At 44.2% G+C, this 10133-nt stretch overlaps 1 protein-coding gene and 2 non-coding genes across 15 annotated transcripts; all 3 read right to left on the reverse strand.

The window, feature by feature from the left end:
• Positions 1–1221: 1221 nt before the first annotated feature.
• On the reverse strand, positions 1222–9717 carry naca (nascent polypeptide associated complex subunit alpha). 13 transcript variants are annotated; one of them, XM_047580730.1, is made up of 11 exons: positions 9585–9717; positions 8899–8973; positions 4189–5435; positions 4006–4068; positions 3108–3921; positions 2622–2704; positions 2291–2368; positions 2042–2188; positions 1802–1930; positions 1576–1698; positions 1222–1338 (listed from the first exon to the last, which is right to left on the reverse strand). In XM_047580730.1, the coding sequence occupies exons 2-11, from the start codon at positions 8966–8968 to the stop codon at positions 1324–1326; spliced, it is 2769 nt and encodes a 922-aa protein (XP_047436686.1). In that variant the 5' UTR covers positions 8969–8973; positions 9585–9717; the 3' UTR covers positions 1222–1323. The 13 variants fall into 13 exon arrangements, with proteins under 13 accessions (XP_047436686.1, XP_047436696.1, XP_047436705.1 ...); XM_047580740.1 differs by having other exon boundaries at positions 3108–3900; positions 3985–4068; XM_047580749.1 differs by having other exon boundaries at positions 3108–3726; positions 3853–3921; positions 4006–5435.
• LOC124999115 lies at positions 1411–1484 on the reverse strand. The gene has a single exon (XR_007111147.1). It is a non-coding gene; the product is annotated as a small nucleolar RNA SNORD59 (small nucleolar RNA).
• Positions 2462–2532, reverse strand: LOC124999122. The gene has a single exon (XR_007111148.1). It is a non-coding gene; the product is annotated as a small nucleolar RNA SNORD59 (small nucleolar RNA).
• Positions 9718–10133: the final 416 nt, after the last annotated feature.

A 10133-nucleotide genomic window follows, 5' to 3' on the forward strand; every position in this document is an offset into this window, starting at 1 on the left:
GGCAACTGGACTTGTTTGACTCTTATTGAAAACATGTCACCACTTATCCTAAGTGGCTTCTACTGTTCTTAAAAGGAAAATGTATAGGACTACTGTTAAGACCTAATAGTCAACTGCATTTAGAGAAATTTGTTCCGATGAACCCATTGGTGTCCATTTTTCCCCTCACGATTAGCGGCACCAATGGTCAGAAGACTTTAGGTCTTTTGGCACATTTTCCGCCAAAAATCCCCATACACCTATGAAGGGCTTTTACCACATCCACCTCATTGGACCGATGTTTCTAGTTTGCACTGTGGCCAGGGCCCCCAGAACCTATGAATGCCATTGACTTGGGTGAGCGATTAAATATCTTCATCAAAGCTCAACAAGTCCAGTTGTCTTTGTTTTCGCATTTTCACTTTTTACCTATAGCCTTTTCTCTCAAAGAAAAGGTCTGTCGTCCATAAATGTAAATTTCTAAACTATTCCAATCCAGTCCACCACATCTCGATGAAATCCCCAAGGTGTTGAAATGACCAGATTTATTCCAACACCGACTATAATCTCATCTGTTCCTCGCAACCCTTAGTTTGGAGTTGTAACATGTCATTCATTTGTAACACTAAATGCATTTTGTTAGTATGCTCTCTCTACTGTTGATACAGCAAGTTTGTTTCAATTCCTTAGCAGTACAAGACATTTCTCCAATTTTTGATGGTTTCATGTGCAACTCCAAAAAAAAGATCACTTCATTCATACCCATTAATCATCAGACTCCTCAGATGTATCCGTTTTATTATTCATCTTTTCAGTACATTGCTGCTCCACAGTCTTACAAAGCATGCGAATTAAGATGACCCCCGCGTCACTCCAGATAGTTTTTTTTAAGTTTGGACCAGAAACTGATTAAGACATTTAGTCTCACGTCTGCTCAGTGAGTTGAACAGAATGAACCAGCAGCCTTCTCACCCACATACATTTTTAAATGGACATACTCTCACTACAAAACAAATCTGAAAAATATACACACTAGGCGTCGGATGGTGGCCGAGTGGTTAGCCCTGTCCTTTCTAGGGCAAATCTATGCTGTGGTAAGAATCTAAGAACTTTCTAACGACAATAATAAAATGTTTGTTGGACCAGTCCATCCCTGCGGTGACCAGGCTAATCAGTCCTGAAAACAAAACAGCACCCCACCCCACACCTCCTCCCCAAAGAAGAGCAAAAAAAATTCAAAAATTAATTTCATCAAGCCACAACTTTATTTCCATCTTGGGTATAAATTGTATAAATGAGCTTAAATCAGCAACCTTTCTTCAACTCTTCGTTGACAGGGTCCCATTACATCGTCAATTCCTGCAAAGCACAAAAACAGCTGAAGTTAGCACAAGTTTGAATGTATGCATTCCTGACTTTAAAGAATCTCTCTCTTCTCAGGACAGAAATTTTGGCTTCATTAGACTCAGAAGAACGAAAGTCACTGTATTAATCATCACTGAAGAGCTCCGGTATGCATAAAAAGCAAACCATTTGAAATGTCTTTGTTAACAGGATTTGTGCGGTTCCATGACATTGGAGGATTGAAAATCTTACCATAATAGCATTGACAATGTCGTTGTTGTTGTTTTTCAGGGCGCGTACAGCCTTCGCCCGCGACACGTTGGCTTGTGACATGACGAGTTCAATGTCCTTGACCTCAACTCCGGTCTCATCAACCTAGAATAATCAACAAAAAGGTTTGTTATGATCTCATACAATTTAACAAAGTTAGCCTATTTTGATGTCCACCTTCATGAGGGTAACAGTTATGAAGTCTCACCTCTTCTTCTTCGCTCTCCTCCTGTACTGTGGGCGTCTGTGTGTTTTCCTGGATGTTTGATACAGCTTCTCCCTGTACCTTGAATTTTTCTGCAGCAGCCAGCTGAGCTTGCTGGGAAAGATCCTCGATCTATAACACAAAAAGCAGGTAAAATGAGAAACTGGTGTATCCAACCCACCATTAACTGAATCTAAGAGGAATCTCACACTCTACATGACAACCACTAAGGAGGTTGGTTACCTTAGCTTCACCGAAGACGATGTATGTGTCTGATGCAGGGCTCTTGTAGACGTCTGGTTTGGTAATAACAAACAAGATGTTCTTTGACTTGCGAATGGTGACTCTGGTGACCCCTGTTACCTGCCTGAGACCAAGCTTCGACATTGCCTGAAAAAAAGGACAAATATTTAGCAATGTGGCGAAATTTGACCAGTTGATACAGAAAGCCACAGTTTACATTTCAATGACAAGGTGAGTGGGGATGTTTACCTTTCGTGCCTTCTTTTCACTGCGGCTCTGTTTTGCTTTGCTGACAGGCTCCTCATCGATCTCAGCAGCGGCTGCAAGCTACATGAAGTAAAATGTAAATGAATTATTCATTTTATGATAACAACTAAATGTAGAAGTAAGGATTAGGTAGGGTTGACTGCAAGACACATCTCTTCTCAGGAAAGAAAGGCTGGCTTCAGTAGGCTCAGAAGAACGAAAGTTCTTGAAAACATCATTGAAGAGTCAAAGACCAACACGTCTGCTTAAAATATTTTATTTATCCAACTCCATGCAGGTCAAAACAATATTTGAAACCGGACTGGCACCTCACCTGAGCTTGCTGTGTTGTCTGTGCAGAATCCTGTTCCTCCAGCTCAGGGACAGAGTCATCGCTGTCTGACTCAGTGCCGGATCCTACAGGTACCGCCAATAGAAAACAAAATTTAGTCACTATATGCCAACAATGTCAAGCATGTACACCTGAAAGTTAACACAGAAAAAAGCAAAACAGTATGTATGTTGAAAACATAAGTCCTTCCTATCCAAAGCCATGACAACTCCTCTTCACTAAATAAAACCTGACAGACACCATTTAGACTGTCCAATTCGACAGTATGCAACAAAACTGCTTCCAAAAAACCTTGAGTCATGTCCACAACCAGATAGCATTGATCAATAAACCATTTATATGAAAGCTAATGTGTACCACACGAGATAGGATGTAAGAGAGGCATATCTGAGGATCTGAGCAATTCCCAGAACGTAGTGACAGTTGGAAAAACAGTTGGCACACAAGGAGAGAGAAAGGAGGAAATACCATTGTCGTTCTTGATCACAGGCTCCATCATGGCTGGGGTTTTAGCAGATGTAGGGGCAGGTTTAGGCGAGGAAACGGGTTCAGAAGGAGTTGTATCATTTACTTCAGGTTTAACAGGGGCAGGTTTTGCAACAGCCTCAGCAAAAGTGAGTTTACGAGGAGCAGGTTTCACAGAAGCAGATGAAGGCTTAGCATCTGGTTTAGTAGCCTTAGCAACTTCAGCAGGAGCTGCATTAACCTCAACCAATTTGGTCTCAGCAACTGGCTTGGCACCCTTCACAGGGGCTTGCTTGGCAACTTCAACAGGGGCAGACTTCACCTCCGCATCTGGTTTGGCAACCTTAGAAGGTGCAGCTTTTGTTTCTTCAGCTTGTTTAGGAACTTTGTTAGGAACAGATTTGGCCTTAGCCTCAGGCTTGGCAGCCTCGGCGGGGGCAGCTTTAGTTTTAGCTTCGGCCTTAGCAGCCTCAACGGGGGCGGCTTTGGCCTTCGCCTCGGGCTTGGCAGCCTCCACGGGGGCGGCTTTGGCCTTCGCCTCGGGCTTGGAAGCCTCCACGGGGGCGGCTTTGGCCTTCGCCTCGGGCTTGGAAGCCTCCACGGGGGCGGCTTTGGCCTTCGCCTCGGGCTTGGAAGCCTCCACGGGGGCGGCTTTGGCCTTCGCCTCGGGCTTGGAAGCCTCCACGGGGGCGGCTTTGGCCTTCGCCTCGGGCTTGGAAGCCTCCACGGGGGCGGCTTTGGCCTTCGCCTCGACTTTAGCCTTCACATCGGGCTTGGCCTTCGCCTCAGCTTTAGCCTTCACCTCGGGTTTGGCAGCCTCCACAGGGGCGGCTTTGGCCTTCGCCTCGGGCTTGGAAGCCTCCAAAGGGGCGGCTTTGGCCTTCGCCTCGGGCTTGGAAGCCTCCACAGGGGCGGCTTTGGCCTTCGCCTCGGGCTTGGAAGCCTCCACAGGGGCGGCTTTGGCCTTCGCTTCGGGCTTGGCAGCCTCCACAGGGGCAGCTTTGGCAGCTTCTACGGGAGCAGCTTTGGCCTTCGCCTCGACTTTAGCCTTCACCTCGGGCTTGGCCTTTGCCTCAGCTTTGGCCTTCGCCTCGGGCTTGGCAGCCTCCACAGGGGCGGCTTTGGCCTTCGCCTCGGGCTTGGCAGCCTCCACAGGGGCGGCTTTGGCCTTCGCCTCGGGCTTGGCAGCCTCAACAGGGGCGGCTTTGGCCTTCGCCTCGTGCTTGGCAGCCTCCACAGGGGCGGCTTTGGCCTTCGCCTCGTGCTTGGCAGCCTCCACAGGGGCGGCTTTGGCCTTCGCCTCGTGCTTGGCAGCCTCAACAGGGGCGGCTTTGGCCTTCGCCTCGGGCTTGGCAGCCTCAACAGGGGCGGCTTTGGCCTTCGCCTCGGGCTTGGCAGCCTCCACAGGGGCGGCTTTGGCCTTCGCCTCGGGCTTGGCAGCCTCAACAGGGGCGGCTTTGGCCTTCGCCTTGGCAGGCTCAGCAGGGGCAGCTTTGGCCTGGACTGGTTTAGTAGCTTTAGGAGTGTCTAGAGAAGCAGATTTTACTGGCACTGCTGCTTTAGGAACCTCAACAGGAACAAACTTATCGTTCTTGGGTTTGGATGATGCCTTAGTACTCGGAGGATTAGATTTAGAGGGTGATGTACCAAGCTTTGCGGCGTCTTTCTCAAAAGGAGGTACGGGTACAGGTATTGTAATATGCTTCTCAGGTGGGATAAGTGGAGGGAGCTCATCATCAACAGCTGCAATGACAGGAGTAGCTTTTGACGATGCTGCTCTAACTTCAATGGATTTGGGAGGGCTAGAAGCAATAGCATCAGAAAAGGAAACTGGTGCTGCAACAGCAGATTTTGAGGTAACTTTGAAAGCAGCTGGGGCTGCAACAGACTTGGAAGTAGCTGGTGGAGTTTTTGTCTCAACTTCAACTGTTGCTGTCTGCTTGAGGTTCAGCTCTACCTTTTTTTCTTTTGTTTCAGAGACTTTGCACTCCACTTGTACAGGAGGAGGCACAAACGCCTCTCCTTTTTTGGCTTTTCCTTGTTTGCCAGCCTTAACTACTTTTGGGGTGGTACGGTTAGCCTGATTAGCAGAAGAGCTGCCAGGTGAGGAAGCCAGAGGAGAAAGCACAGGTGACAATGGGGTAGAAGAAGGAGTAGATTTTGGCGAGGTTGGAGAGGCAGAAGAGGCAGACATAGAGGACCGTTTTCTTCTGCCAGGGACAGCCTTTGGGGCAGAAGAACCCTGCGCACTCTTGGCATCTTTGCCTTTGGGCTTAGCAGGGCCTGAAGCTGCCTGAGGATGCTGGGAGGAAGCTGGGGCAGGAGGTGTAGCTGAATAGAAAAAGATTCTTTAAAAACTTTTCACCCGACAATGGTTGTCTTACTCATGCAGGTTAAATGATGACAAACCAAAATGCAATCTCTTTGCTTACGGTTAGGAAAAGAGCACACATCCCTATTTTAAGACTGTGATGCAATTTGCCACTCAAAATGCACAGAACATACTTTTCCTACTTACACACAAAAAATCAAATTCTATATTTAGTCAGGATGCACCAAGAGCAAAGTAAACAAAACTTGCAATGCATTAAACAGGAGTATACTACACGAACACCACAGACCTAGCGTGAAAAAACTTTCCAACATCAGGCAAAACAAATCAACTTGGAAACTGAAAAAAGACTGAAGTTGATCTCAGCCAAAAAAATGGTGTCCATTTTAATGAAACATTTTAACCCATCTACAACACCAGTGGTTTCTACTGTACGCCAGTCGTTACTATATAAACAACTACTCTTCCAAAGGACTTGTTCCTAATATCCTGCAGAAAGCACTTGAAGTCTCAATCCATAATGACAAAAATACTTCAATGCGATACTCTCAAGCCACGTAGACATTTCCGCCACAGTAAATAACTTGATTTGTAAACCTGATCACAAAGATGTATTCAAAAGATATGAACAAAGGCCTGAGGAGGGGAACGCACTTTTGTTTTCACAGAAGATAAACCAACCTGACAGGTGACGGCCGGAATTATGTGGGGCCTCACATTTAGCGCTCCCCTTTGACTGACTGGCCTTGGAGAGAATTATAACTGGGTCTTTCTTGTCAGGATTTTCATTTTGAGTTGCCACGTTGTCATTCCCATCACCAGGACAGATTTTATCTTGAGCTTTGTCCAGGGAAAGGTTCTTTAACCCTTCTGCCATGGAGTTCGGTGCATCACTTGCCTTCCCAACTTCATTTGCACCAACATCTTCAGGAGGAGATGGGTTTGGTTCTCCAAGGTCTTTCTCTACTGCTGGATCATCGCCACAGGGCTTTTCTTCAGCAGCAATCTGCATGAACACTTGGTTGGTTGATTCTTCAGAAAGAAATTGGCCTTTTTCTTCTTTGTTGGCTTCCTCAAGATTGGGCAGCTCAGGGGAAGCAATGTGAGCATCATCAGAAGGCACAGACTCTTTTGCTGCCAAACCGGTCGATTCTTGCGCTGGGTCAGCAGTCAGCTCTTCCTGTGAGGCAGGTGTTGCCTTCAACACAATCTCTTCTGTTTGCTTGGTCATTGCTTGAGTTGCAGCTACACCATTTGGTTGATCACTGCTAGCTCCTTCTGCGGAGCTCACCTCTTGAGCATCAGAGGTTTCTGGAGGGGTCTCCAGTGGGTTCACCTTGCTCACTGTAGGAACAGCTGTCGCGGGAGGAGAACAACTCAATACCGCTGCTGCAGCTGGTGAAGGAAGAGTAATGGCTGTGATGGGAGCCTCAGGAAAGCACATGATAAAATAAAAATGTGCTCCACACGTGAACAGAAACTGATGGGTTTGTGACGTTGAGGATGGGGTGGGCGCACATCCAGGAAAAAAAAAATAAAAAATAGTGCCCGTGTCCAAAACTCCATGCAGTTTCTAAGTGTGACAGAGGGGAGGACACTTCAAGTCCAAAATATCAGCACATGCATAAAAATGTCTATTCACAGACCAGGATTACTCTAGATAGAGGACTGCCCGAACTACCTCCAATTCAAGGCCTTTTATTCCAAGATGAGAACATTACAGTCAGCATCAATAAAGCTGCAAGAAACATAACACTAGCACAAAGCTCTGGACTAATGACCCAATTCTTGTCTCTTAAAAGGCTCAACAAAACATGCTTGTCCCTTAGTACACATCTGAAATTTTGTCAATTACTTATGTGTGAACAGTAAGATAAGCTGTTAATGCTAAAAACTTCTCTCTTTTGAAGCCCCAACTTGATGATTATGTGTTACAAAACCAAAATAAATGCAAAAAGCCATAACTGCTAGTAATGACTTGTTTACCAACCATGTGGCTAAACAAAGTAGAATGCAAATCTCATATTTTACTTGATTATCAAGCATTCAAAAAGCTGCAGTTTAACGAAGCAAATTACAAATACAGTCGTATATTTTTCTGCCAGAGACAGTTAAACTGTTGTAAACCCCTGTCAGCCAGCAATTATGTCTTCCATCAAAAAAAGAATGTCAAACTATTGCCGATTTCATGTGGGAAAGTAAACCTTCAGAATTTGCAATTAAACCGGAGAACTATGTATTTAAGGTAAATATGCTTTAAAGGGAAATTTATTGTTTGTCCAACAGATAGATGTAACAGAGTAATGAGCTTAACCTTTATGTTATAACTGCAGCAATATGCAAAAGGTTACCAATGTAATTTAAAGTTTCCTCTCAACTAAACATACACAAACACAAACAGTTGTGTATTACCAGGGCATTTATACAAGACATAAATGGGATATAAACGTTATAGAGGACTACAGCTAACTGCTAAATGTTAGATATCTGATCAGATGAGGCAGAAGTAGACAGTCCACAGCCCTAAGCAAACACCTCCATATTCAGAGGAAAACAGAAACCAGAGAATAGTGCTAAATTCTTACTCTGTTTGGATTCATTCCTTAAAATCTCCTCATCCTAATAAGACACTGAAATGCACAGTAGCAGACAGCCATCATAGACCCCAGACAAATATCTGTGTCCCCAGTTAAAAACATAATTGAAGTACTTAAAAACAACAACAAAAAAAACTTTCAACTATTGTATTGAAGACATTAATTTCCCTAATATAATTTCTCTTATGTCTGCGCTTGTCCATCTGTGAAGGTTCCCAGTCATCCAGGTCTTGGTATATCCAAAAAATAAAATAAAAAAGCAACTGGTTTTGTTGAGTTTGAGGAGACATTTCACCACTAAGCTCCTTCAGTTTTAAGGGACTCTTGGGAAATTTGAGGTTTTTAAAACTCTTTGGTTACACTGTTTTTTTGTTTTTTTTAAATACTGCTACAACTTAATATTACAACCACAAAAAATACATAGAAGACATAATCTGTGCCATTACCAACAGTGTTACTTCCAAGCTACACAGTGGGTTTTCAAGGCATTACAGTGCACACAGAAAACCACACTCAAAACCCCATGCATTGTGTGTTAAATCCAGTTGTCAGTGCATGTCAACACACGCCATTGTGAGTCTGTGTAAATGAAAAAGGGGTCCTGGATTACTCTTTACAACTAATCCAAGGAACATCACTGCAGTGATGACAGTCAAAAGTGACTGTCACCTGTTACATTAAGTCAGTGTGCTGCCAGCTGAGTCAACACCCTGAACTCAATAGTCATCAAATCACTCATCTGCACAACTAATTAGCTCCCAGGATCATTCACTTCTAGCAAACTCCCGAGCTCAAAGAGATCCAGGACCCGTTGTCTTATGTGCATTGTCACATGCAAGTTCTCAAGAAGCCAAAGTATACGAACCAGTCTCTACTTGAGGCTGCTGCATCTCCTGCTCGGTGACAGGGACCGTTTCTGTTGCTTCACCAGGCATGGTTGCTGGTGAGGGAAATAAAGGAGAGACAGATTATCAGACTTTGATATACTTTAATGCTCCACAAGGGAAATTACTTGGTCCCAGTAGCTTAGTTGCCCATATAAGGTAGCTAAACGCAGGCTAGCTGATATGATATAGAGCCGATCACTAACGTTAACACGCCGACCTGTAGCTGGTGTAGGGGTTTGAACAGGTGACAGAGCCCATGCTTTAGCAGTGTTGAAGCAACATTTAGCTAGCGTTAGCTTCGGTTAGCCACAACAGAGGACAGCTAACAGCTAAAACCCAGGTCCGACACAATCTTTTCATCCAGTTCAACCTTATTTAAAGTGGCCCGCCAGGTGTCACAAAAAATAGTCTCATTTCTCTTGTCGCACACTTGACTGCGGCCCTGACAGTCTGATAGTAAACTGGTGGACATCATGTTCGCCCATTTTGAGCCGGTAATCAGTGACACAACGGCACGTATATCACTAAACAGATAAGTCGGACAGAAGTAATAGAGACACCGGCCGGACGGCCACACTTTAATCAATCACATTAACCCTTTGGTTTAGACGGGAATATATTAAAAATGTCTGGATGATGTTGGATTATCAACAGAGACACTCACCGACTCGGGACGCTATATCCAAGATGGCTGTAAAAGAGAACTTCTGACCTCAGTGTCGGAGTAATATCCGCTGGAGCCGAGCCTTCTACTTCCGGGTTACGTACGGACGAAATCAGCGTTTTAATCATGTAATATTTAGTCAAAACTGAGTAATGACTCTTGTCTTCATGTAAAATAAAACATGGCCAGAATAAATATTATCCCTTTAACATTATAACTTGACATAAAAATAGAAAAATATCCGCTACTTTTGGAGAAATTCAAGATCTTATCTTGAAAACTAAACTACATTGCATTTTAAAGTTAACTATTAGCCTTTGCGGCTGCTATTTTAGCCGCTTTTTATTTTTTTCCATGTCAATCAAATGTATGCACGAACATAGTTTTTATACAACTTAAAAATTATTAATTATTATTATTATTATTATTATTATTATTATACATCTTCATAATGAAATCATAATTACGAAAAAAGGTGTAAGACTACTATTTCTGCTAAAGGCTAAATATAAGGCTAGAAAATAACTCTGCTAGCGCCCATTGCTTGAG

The sequence above is a fragment of the Mugil cephalus genome, chromosome 1 (genome assembly GCF_022458985.1).
Source record: "Mugil cephalus isolate CIBA_MC_2020 chromosome 1, CIBA_Mcephalus_1.1, whole genome shotgun sequence".
NCBI lineage: Eukaryota > Metazoa > Chordata > Actinopteri > Mugiliformes > Mugilidae > Mugil > Mugil cephalus.